This window comes from Ruditapes philippinarum, unplaced genomic scaffold (genome assembly GCF_026571515.1).
Source record: "Ruditapes philippinarum isolate M1 unplaced genomic scaffold, ASM2657151v2 ctg568_1_1_1_1, whole genome shotgun sequence".
Classification (NCBI taxonomy): domain Eukaryota; kingdom Metazoa; phylum Mollusca; class Bivalvia; order Venerida; family Veneridae; genus Ruditapes; species Ruditapes philippinarum.
Window position 1 is genome coordinate 688,526 of NW_026859558.1, and position 12,222 is coordinate 700,747.

General features: G+C 32.1%; 1 protein-coding gene across 1 annotated transcript in view; it reads right to left on the minus strand.

Annotated features, from left to right (window-relative positions):
- The window catches only part of LOC132756962 (ATP-dependent DNA helicase Q4-like), a 246,443-nt gene that overhangs the window by 212,510 nt on the left and 21,711 nt on the right, over positions 1–12,222 (minus strand). The window contains exons 14-15 of the mRNA XM_060748106.1: positions 11,972–12,154; positions 6,499–6,921 (exon numbers count right to left, since the gene is read on the minus strand). Coding sequence (XP_060604089.1) covers positions 6,499–6,921; positions 11,972–12,154 — 606 coding nt within the window. The remainder of the gene's footprint in view (positions 1–6,498; positions 6,922–11,971; positions 12,155–12,222) is intronic.

The following is a 12,222-nucleotide window of genomic DNA, read 5'->3' on the forward strand; positions in this document are numbered from 1 at the left end:
AATTCAGTAAGTGTTAAAGGAAGGAAAATCCGACATTAAGTGAAAAAAAAAAAATAGGATAAAAATCTGTATATGAACCATTAAAGAAGCACCCCTCCAGATTCATGCTAATTTTGATGAAAAATTTGAAAATGTATTTAAAAGTAAAATATTATCAAATGAACAAAGAAAGTAACTTCTGGCACTGTCAATTCACATCAATTACTAAAAAAATGTCAAAGTATGTAGGTAGAAATATGATAATAAATACTGCAAATCAGTCAATTATTGTATGTAACTGATAAATTATTGCTTAAATTGTAGATAATTTTACTTTTTCTAAGATCTTAGAACACTTGTCTTGATTTTTGGTGGCATGGCCGAGTGGTTAACGCGTCAGACTAGTAATCTAATGATCGCTAGCCGCATGAGTTCAAACTCCTCAGGAGCAAGTGGTTGTTTCCTTGAGCAAGAAACATTTCATAAATTGCTCAGTACTGGTTGGTTCCAGGAATGGATTCAAAAGTGTGTATAAAAGCTTATAGCTTCCTATACAATCGAACTAAAATAAATTCTGTATAAACCAATTTGGGTTTTTTTTTAGCCTCATCTGGAGGCATGCAGCTTTAAAGGCACATTGTACGTCAGAAATGAATACTTTGTTTTTTCTTCAGAAAGGACCATAATGATTACATTGTTAAATGTTTATCACTGGAATTTAGTAGTGCAAACTGTAAACTACTTTGACATAAAAGAAGCAAACTAGAAATGTGTCCATAGGACACGGATGCCCCCACATGCCACTGTTCTGTCAATCTTATGACTCTAGGTCAAATATTTTTTGGACTACATGTGCCACAAATTGATAATTCAAAATCAACAAAGGGTCATAATTCTGTTAAATTTGGTCGCAGCAAAAATTCCTTCCTTTACTACCATCTACACATTAAGGTTGTTCATCCCTGGAAGTTTAAGCAAAATCTGCCATCTGGTTTAAGAGGAGTTGCGTTCACAAAATTTCTACATAGTATATAGTGAAAAAATCAACAAAGGGCCATAATTCTGTTAAATTTGGTCGCAGCAAAAATTCCTTCCTTTACTACCATCTACACATTAAGGTTGTTCATTCCTGGAAGTTTAAGCAAAATCTGCCATCCGGTTTAAGATGAGTTGCGTTCACAAAATTTCTACATAGTATATCGTGAAAAAATCAACAAAGGGCCATAATTATGTAAAATTTTGTCGCAGCAAAAATTCCTTCCTTTACTACCATCTACACATTAAGGTTGTTCATCCCTAGAAGTTTAAGCAAAATCTGCCATCCGGTTTAAGAGGAGTTGCGTTCACAAAATTTCTACATAGTATATAGTGAGAAAATCAACAAAGGGCCATAATTCTGTTAAATTTGGTCGCAGCAAAAATTCCTCCCTTTACTTAAATTACTACCATCTACACATTAAGGTTGTTCATCCCTGGAAGTTTAAGCAAAATCTGCCATCCGGTTTAAGATGAGTTGCGTTCACAAAATTTCTACATAGTATATAGTGAAAAAATCAACAAAGGGCCATAATTCTGTTAAATTTGGTCGCAGCAAAAATTCCTTCCTTTACTACCATCTACACATTAAGGTTGTTCATCTCTGGAAGTTTAAGCAAAATCTGCCATCCGGTTTAAGAGGAGTTGCGTTCACAAGATTTCGGGACGTACGGACGGACGGACGGACGGACGTACGGCGTGACGGACACTCGGACGGACAAGTGCAACGCTATATGCTCCCACTCTGTGGGGGCATAAAAAATAAACAAAGTGATATTTTGACTTCCATACAAAATAATAAATCACTAAAACTATACTGAATTCCAGAAGCTTCTTGGACCTTTAAACAAGAATAATATCACAACACCAGAAATAACCAAAATCTAACACAAGATCTCAACTGCTTTGATAAATTAAGTACTTTTATAACAAGTTAATGTCTATTATGACCACTGATTTTTTTCTCCTAAAGTCCAGCCTGACCAAAGGTTAATTTGTCCCAGTGTTTCAGGCAATTTTGCTTTACACCTGCAGAGGAATTTACCAATTAGAGCAGTCTATAATTTTGCTTTCCCCTTCATCTTTGTCCAATATAATGTCCACACTGGGCGATAATTATTATCTATTACCAGCTAAGCAAGTGCACCTGCTAATATCAGACTTTTGCTTTATCTATACATTTATTGTCATTTCTAGTCAAAGAAAGTAGATTTGTGAACAGTTTCCAAAGGCTAAATTCATTAACGAACACAACTTTGCCATTGGTCTTATAGAAGATGACTTATCAGCCGCAATTAACCGAAATGTCCAACTGATGTGTCCGGATGAAAATACAAAGTGTACTAAGTTCTTTTTTGTACTGATTTTTCTCTTAAGTTCCTGATACCATTACAGTGCATTGAACTAAAGTCTTGTACTGGTCAAGAACATTTTAGTACTGTACCGAGAATTTACTCAAGTAATCAGTGAAAACTTTCTTATCAAAGTTTTCTCTTAAACGCAAGCACTGATAGTCAGTTTCTCAACTTCCTGTTTCCTATTTGCTTACAGTGTATGTAAAAGGAAATTTACCTTTAAAGGCACATTATGCCTCAGAAATGTATATGTTTTTTTATTCAATAGAAAGGGGTTTTATGTGTTTTATAAAGTTGTAATAATTGATTAAAAACATGTAAGATGCCTATCATCTGAGAAAATAGCATTGAATGTGAAATAATATGTCACAAAAGTTGCAAAATAAAAACAAAGTGGTATTTTGATTTGCATACAAAAATGCTATAATGCAAACAATCAAAAGAAATGCAGGAAATCTAAACATTGAACTACATAGGATGAAACAAGTCACATAAGACAAAATCTGAACTTTTTTTATTAGAAATTACAGATTCACAACTTTTATTAAGTGATATCAAATTTAATCTGATGTTAAAGCTGGAACAATAATCTGTTAACAAGTTTCTAAATTACCTCACAAGTATCATTTAAAACAGAAAATAAATCTTTAATTAAAATACAAGAGTTGATAATTAGATAATGCCCCTATACACACAATACAAAATGTCTTAAAAAGATCTTAAATAGAAAATAAATCTTTGAAATACAAGAGAAAGTACTTTGATAATGCCACTATACATGCAATACAAATGTTTTCTAAAAAAGATCTTAAATAGAAAATAAATCTTTGAAATACAAGAGAAAGTACTTTGATAATGCCACTATACATGCAATACAAATGTTTTCTAAAAAAGATCTTAAATAGAAAATAAATCTTTGAAATACAAGAGAAAGTACTTTGATAATGCCACTATACATGCAATACAAATGTTTTCTAAAAAAGATCTTAAATAGAAAATAAATCTTTGAAATACAAGAGAAAGTACTTTGATAATGCCACTATACATGCAATACAAATGTTTTCTAAAAAAGATCTTAAATAGAAAATAAATCTTTGAAATACAAAAGTAAGCTGTAACTTTGATAATGCCACTATACATGCAATACAAATGTTTTCTAAAAAAGATTTTAAAAAGAAAATAAATCTTTGAAATACAAGAGTAAGTACTTAGATAATGCCACGGAAAATGCAATCCAAATTCCTGAAAATGTAAACCAAACCTCTGAAATACCTCAAAAGCCTAAATTAGCTTTAGACAATAAAAAAAAACTGTCACATAATTCAACTCAGGGAATTAGTATCGTAAACATCCAAACTCTTAAATAATAAAGACTTAGCCTCAAAAATAGTGTATCAGACTAAAAGACAAAAAATGTGAAAATAGTAAGCAGATCAAAACTCTCTTCAATAGAAGAAAATTAGTGTCTAAAATAACAGTGAACAAACCTCTTAAATAATAAAACATAAACAAGAGTGGTTTGAGGAATACTAAAATACTGAATATTTTGTCTAAGAAAACCTCTTTCCCAACAAATCAGTTATTCCTTTGGCAGACTTTAACAAATTTTCTTGCAGTCATTAATATTGTCTTAGAAATAGATATTCCCTAGACATAAAAGAAATCCATTCTAGAGCAAATAACAATCTTGTTACAGGCAAAAATAACATTGTCCTATATTTCTTTTTTTTTTAATTCCATTTTGAAATTTCAATATCTTCCTAATTAAAACAATACCACACATAGCAGTGAATTCAGTAGTTTTATAGAGATATGAATGGGGGATCCATGTCATAAATATAACTTACATTTGAGGAATTAACAATAAGAGAGTATTTCATTGCCAAGTTACACTACAACAATGCTGTGTGCAATGGTACCAACTATACTAAGTTCAAATTGCAATATGTTAACCTAAATAATCAGTTGAGTTTTTCTTAAAGGAAAAATGTTGCCAAAATGTTGGAGACTGAATAAAACATACATCTTAAAACAGAATAATAGGGGAAGAATCTTGGCCAAAAAATTAGCTGCAAAAAACTACAAATCCTGGCCACAAATTTGTTACAAGTCTGAATTGACCAATTTCAGATCAACACAGCAATTTCTTGCACATTTTTAGAATTTGAGAAAACTAATCTCAAAGTGACAAATGATATTTTTTAATTGACAAATCTGCTTCAGCAGTTCACCATGTCATATTTCAGGAGGGGACCACTGCCTTATTAACACATATACACTGAAGATAGTGAAAAATATGCTGAACAATATTAATACTTCTTTTTCTTTGGTTTTCAAACTTCAAATCTTTAAACAAAAGCGATATTTTTATATCTTTTACATAGCAAATATATAAATTTAAGCATGAAATTTCAATTTATGCATTAAGCATAAAATTCAATACCAGCAAAATTAAAAAAACATTTGAGCCTGAACTTACAATTAAAACAGTTTGTACGAAATTTCATGCCAGCAAAATGAAATTATATCACCATACGGTATGTTTTCATATTACTATTTTAAAATTAATTTTTACATTTGTGTCTCTTCACAATTAATCAGAAATTTAGATATTACTTATTTATACACACTTATGCATTTTTCTCTTCACAGAAAGAAAAGAAACAGGGAAAGGGTTTTTTATAACATATTACGACCCTTGAATATATTGCAACAAACTACTATTCAGGGTCAAAACTTTGGAATTCTCTTCCCTTAGATATCAGAAATTCCACAAATTTACAGTCGTTCAAAAATAATTATCTTAAATGGTGGTTCTCTGGTGGGAATAAGACACATCAATTTGTATTATAAAATGATAAATGTATAACTAAATTGCAATGTTTATATTATTATATAATGTTTTTTTCCCTAGATTTTCATTTTACATGTTTCTTAACTACAATGTATTTGTAATTTTGTTGTTGTTTTATCATACCTTTTGTTTGTAAATGTTTATATTATGTACATTGTATATTTGATAGAGGCTCATAGGGAAGACTGGGCATGCCCAACTATGTTGCCTCTTTAAGTAAAGTCTTTATTATTATTATTATTATTATTACTCAAGATTTTAACACAACATCACATTGTATTGTTAAGTCATCACTGATATTTTTTATCACTATATTCAGCACTTACAATGTTCAACTATACAATATCACTTTATAAATCTATTACTAACTTACCTTATTTTATCAATACTTTCGGCAGCAAAAAAACAAACAAATTTTTTCGTGAGAGATGTAATGAAAAACGGTTTCAAAAATAAAAAGGAACACCAGTATAACAAAAGCAGTGTCGACAAAAACACCCTTTGGTACAAACCCACATACCCCACCGCCCCCTAGCAATTTTATTTTTATTGCTTGAGAAAGACTTTGAGTGTTGTAAACATTATCCTTTTAAATACATTATAAAACAAGTGTTTAATGTAGTTTGTAGACATTTTTCAAACAAGCTTCAGTTTAAGTTTACATTGTTTTTCAAAATAATCCACACAATGCAAATTGGCCTGCAACAAGGCTTATTGCATAGATTTGTAGTACAGGTTTGACTACAAGTATCAATATTGCAATAATTGCAATACAAATTTAGCTATAATCATTCTTACTGCTATAATCATTCTTACTGCAATAAAACCAATACAGGATTAGCTATAATTATTTTTATTGCAATATTTGCAATATGTGTTTCAACTATAATAATGGCTATTGCAAAATTTGCAATGAAGGTTTAATGATAACAATTGTTATTGCAGTATTACCAATACAGGTCTAACTATAATTATTCTAATTGCAATATTTGCAATACATGTTTGACCATAATAATGGCTATTGCAAAAATTTGCATAACAGGTTTGGCTATACTAGTAATTATGGTTATTGAAATATTTGCAATACAAGTCTGACCATAATTCTGGTTATTGAAATTATTGCAATACAGGTTTGACTATAACTATTGTTACTGCAGTATTTGCAATATAGATTTGACCAGAATTATGGTCATTGTAATATTTGCAATATAGGTTTGACCATAATTGAACATAAGCAATCACCACCACCACTTTAAACTTGTCACTATCACTTACCTCTGGGTCGAGAAACACATGGCAATCAGCTCGCTCCCCATCTCTTCCTGCACGTCCTATTTCCTGAACATAACTCTCAAAACTTTTGGGCATATTGTAATGAATAACACCTCTGACATCAGATTTATCAAGTCCCATTCCAAATGCCACTGTAGCTACAACAACACGTAATTTTCCTGACATGAAATTATTTTGAACCCGCTTCCTCTGTGCTGGGGTAAGACCCGCATGGTAACTCTCGGCATCCCATTCTAATTTGGGGCGTTTTGAACGTCCTTTGGTGACTACCTCAGTTGGAGCACCAGTATTCATACATGTTCTTATGATTGTGGCAACTTTGTCCGTCTGGTCACGTCGAGTACAGTAAATAATGATTGAATCCAGCTTTCCAAATCTTTCACCCTTCAGCAAACCAATCAAAGCCTAAGATATATAAACATATTTTTCATGTCTTAAACATTGCAATAAAAAATTAAATCATTACTCTACAAAAAATTGTTTTTGTTGATCATAATTTCATGTCAAAAGTGGCCAGGCCAAGAATTTTCATGTTTGTTTTGTTGGATTTGACATCAAACCGACACAGTCACACTATAAAGGTCAAAATACTACTTACCAGGTTTACTGGTGGAGAAAGTTTATCGGCGCCTCTTTATGCAAGCGGGCACCTGAGTAAAACTACCAACCTTTTAAAAGTAAGTCCTTGTATAAAGACAAGTTTCTGACAAGATTCAAACCACAGCAACGACAGGCAAGTGATTTTAAATTGTCCACCATAACCGCTCGGCCAACTGGCTTTTCAGAGAGGAAAAATCCTATATGCTCCCCTATCATTTCAGGCAGAAGAGAGCATCAAGGTAAAGCAACACTTAAATCAATAATAAAATAAGATTGTTTCTTCAAATTACAAAATTTATAATCAGTTGTGGGGGCATAAAAATGCAAAGTTCACTAAATTAAACTCAGTAGGTAGCCTCTAGGAAAGAGTAATGATAATTTTGATTGTGTTAATTGTTATTGACCAAAATATGAAGTGTTTTTTACTAAAATCTGATTCAGAAAAGCCCCCCAAAAATGGATTTAAATTTAATTCTGAGTATATTTTTTTTGTAATCCCTTGTAGAATTTTCCATTTTATGAGCTTCACATTGCAATTGCAATGTACATTTTACTTGAAAATAAAAGTATTTAAGGATGCTTATAAAACAATTTTCAAACATCGAAGAATATGTAAAATATGTACTGCAAATATTTGAACATATTATTACATTAAAATATTTGCATTCATTTCTTATTGAAAAATTTTACTTGGACTTTATAAAACATAAATTTTTTATTGCCTCCCTTTATTTACATGAAATGTTAAATTCGATAAATATAGCTTTTTTGGAATTTATATAAATAATAAATCTTAATTTGAGCATCATATTTATGATAATATTAAAACCATAAAACATTTGTGTTACAGGATCTTTTATGCACACTATCAGGAAAACTGAGGGAAAAACAATTAATTCGATCTGCATGCTGTGTAACCCTATCCCAGCTGCAAAATTATGTTAACATGCTTTTATTTTCTATCATTTCTTCAATAAAATATTTCATTGCATTGTGCAATTGTGTCTGAAAGCTATTATTGCTATTATTTCAGTATATTAAACAACCCTGCTGATTCTTGCCAGTCTAATATTTCACGCAAAACAGGGCATTAATGTCAATCACAAAAGCTTGTTTTCTGTTTTTAACTTAAAATGTTCCTCTTATGTAAGAGCAATGATTTCTAATAAATTATTTAGCAGTAAAACCAATTGATAAGATGTTCCACAAACACAAATTCAGTACTGTACATATAGAACCATTGTTAAATTGAAATAAACAAGAAAACTATGTTGTAAACAACCACATTTCCTGGGATGGGCAAAGGATCATGGCCATCTACAAAGTGAATGGTTGGTAAGGCCATACAAAATTAATCTTTAGACTCTCATCCAGGTTTCAAGAAATAATTGGGGCGGGTGGGTGGAATTTATAATTTATAATTTATTTTATCCATCATTTTTTCAGCTTCCGTGGTCAAGACAAGCAATTATCATAGTATTGCAAGCAATCCATAAGTCCCCTACCGATAAGAGCCCAAGCAACATTCTGAAGGGCCATTGGCCATTCACTTTGGTTCCTATTTTAAGTAAATTTGTTGAAAAGGTTCTTTAAAAGTGATCACAGGAAACAGTTTTAATGTACAGACAGACGGACTGAAGGACACTCTAAAGTTATTTTTTAAACATCCCTGTTATCAAAATATAACATTTTTTAAATCCTATCATGATTGAAGAAGGTGGAGTAAAAATTACCAATTTCTCAAAAAAAAGTCTAAGTTCAAAAGGGGCATAATTCTGGAAATAGTCTTGCTAGAGTATTGAACACTCACAAATGTTGAGTGATAGTAAGAAACATTTATATGAAGTTTGAAGTAGATACATTCAGAAAAAGAAGTTATTAAAAAAACAATGTTTTTTTCATGAAAATTTTAAGTTCAAGGGAGGTAATTCTGATAAATTTTGTGCTAGAGTTGTAAACCTTGTCACATATGATGTGGTTGATGACAAGCAATTTATATTTAAAGTTTGAAGAAAATACCTTAAGAAATAAAGAACTTATAGTAAAAAAACTTAAAAATTAGAATCAGAAATCTTGAAATTCAGTCTATTTGTTGCCATAGCAACCAGAATTTTCAACATAGGAAGATAAGAAAAGAATGTGCATAATTTCTATACTGCCATCTACCCATATGTCAAGTTTCATAAACATATTTTCAGTACTTTTGTGTTATCACTGGATCCAGGTTATGTGTAAAAGTTGCCATATTTTCAGTCTATTTGTCGCCATAGCAACCAAAATTTTCAACATAGGAAGGAAAGAAAAAGACGTGCATAATCTCCATACTGCCATCTATCCATATATCAAGTTTCATAAAAATATTTTCAGTACTTTTTGCGTTATCGTGGGATCCAGGTTATGTGTAAAATTTGCCATATTTTCAGTCTATTTGTTGCCATAGCAACCAGAATTTTTAACATAGGAAGAAAAGAAAAAGACTTGCATAATCTCCATACTGCCATCTATCCATATATCAAGTTTCATTAAAATATTTTCAGTACTTTTTGCGTTATCGCGGGATCCAGTTTTGTGGACGGATGGACGGACTGACGGACAGACAGACAGACGGACGGAGGGTAAACCTAAAGTCCCCTCCGGTAAACCGGTAGGGGACTAATAAAGTCTTTTCAACTGGCAAAATTTTTCAAATATATTGATGAACGTCGCACCATTTCCACCCAGATTTTGATCAAAACTAAACCCAAACCAATCACAAACAGTTTTCTTGTTTACTGCATCATATATTTCACATATGACGAACATTTTGACAATTTTACTGATCATAACGAACGTATTTAAAATCTGGATCACTAGACGCTGTAAACCTCAGTTTGATTTTTATGCGTTCGTCCCGCAAATATTCAACCACGATTTTCAGACGAATTTTCGTCCACAGACGTCTGCAAAATGAACATTTTTTTTTTTTCATTTTTTTGAAAATAAATTATTTTTGAGCGGAAAGATTTTGATACGGGCGGGCGAAGATGAGAGTCTAAAAATTAATTTTCTGTGGCCTAAATGCCATGAATTTTATCGGTACTGTAAAAGCCTGGGATAATAAAGAGAATACAATTCTTAGCCTTAGCCTTTTTGTTTTTTAACTTGACATACTTCAAACAGAGGGGAGCATACAAAAACCTATAGTAAAAGCATGATTAAGAATATAGACAAATCTATTTTTGACCAAATTGATCTAAAAACCTAGCCTAAAGGTAGAGGTCAATGCAAGATCCCATTATACCAAATATCAAAGATATTGGAAAAGAAATGACAAAATTATGACGAAATGTAGCACAAGAGGACCATGTTAGCCATAAATAGCTCACCTGAGGACATTGTTTATACAGACAAGATTTCCTATTATTAGTTTTATCAAATTCAGTCAAGAAGTTGAGGAGGAAAAGTGTTCGGGGTTTAAGAAATGTGGCATAAGTAAAATAATATTAACCGACAAATGACAACAGACACTGAGCACATGTTGATCACAAGAGCTAACATTACAGGGCATTTTTTCCTTCTATAACAGGGGCCGATGTTCGGCCCCTTCACAATTCGAAATTGCACTTTTTTTTCACAATGCGGCGGAAAAAAATTCACAATCTCAAAAGAGATTTCACAAAATATCAGGACTTCGACTTCGAATCTGTACTCCTTCTCAATTCATTGTTTACTTTCGGTAACACTTGATTTTTGCCAATTGCAAACACGTAGTTTTAATCGAGTTAAATGTATTTGCGCATGTTTACCGGGTTGAAAATACCGGCTCGAAGCGGATTTTAGACTAGTCAGAAATTATAATCAAGCGTTCATCGCGCGACATTTCCGGTTTCAATATGTCACGAAATGGGAAATACAATGCAAAACAGAAAACGCAAGAACAATTCAATTTCGGCATAAAAAACAAAAACTAGACAACCGGGCAGAAGTGCTACCACCAGATTCGGTTATTACAGAATCGTGTCCTGTACCTTCGACCGCCATCATCGGTACAAATGATCGAATCCGATCATGGTAAAATAATGGTAAGAGCAGTTGAGAAACCTTGTCCTGTATCTTCGTCCCATGAAACGGGATTGCCACTATCGGAACAAATGACCGAATCAGATCATGGTGATAAAATAGGATAAAAAAGTGTAGAAACAGGACTATTATCAAATCATTGAAATTTTCAAAAATGCAAAAGAAAGACACCTTAAACTTTGAAAAAGCATGTCAATCAAACAAAATAGAAGTCAATTCAAGTCTGACAAAAAATGCAATTACTGTTTTCAATTTACAGTTTTTTTTCACAATTTCATGACGCATCACGCTTTTTTTCACAAAATGAACAGGCCAAGGCCCCTTCACAATTTTGACAAAAAATGCCCTGCATTAAGCATGTTGTGCTTAGGTGAGCTAAAAAATTTACCTTTTCAGTCACCCAGTTAACCTGTAATACCAACCTAGGGTAGAGAGGTTCATGGGAGGAACCAAAATATACCAAGTACCTAGTTATCAGTCAATATATGAAGGTACAGTGAGAAAAGATAGATAGGCTACAATGCTCCACCAAACATGCTGAGATTCATATTGCAATAAGACTGAATTTGTGTAAGTACTTGCCGAAGGACATATTGTGACCAATTATCAATGGGCACAGAGATGTACAGATAGTGTGACAAGACTCTATTCTGTTGCTAGCCAAAGATTTTAAAAATGAACTTCCTTAAACTTTGCATAAACATTTTAATCTACAAATTATACAATTGATTTTAACAACCTTTCAACCGATCATTATCGATCGTTAATCTATAAATTATGAAAACCCTGTACATACATGTTCCCTATCCTCATCTCTAGAGACAGATAGAATCAGGTTTTTAGGAATTGGTGAACCTCTGACAGTGGCTTTCCTGAAGTCTGAGATCTTTAAATGACGGGCAACGTCCGAAGCTGTCGACAGAGTAGCTGTTGCTGTCAATCCAAGAAAATTTTGTACACCAAGCTTTTCCTGCAAAACCTATGATAAAAAGAAATTTTATGTCTGAGATATAATTTCAAAAATATGTCTGTGCAATGTTCATATCT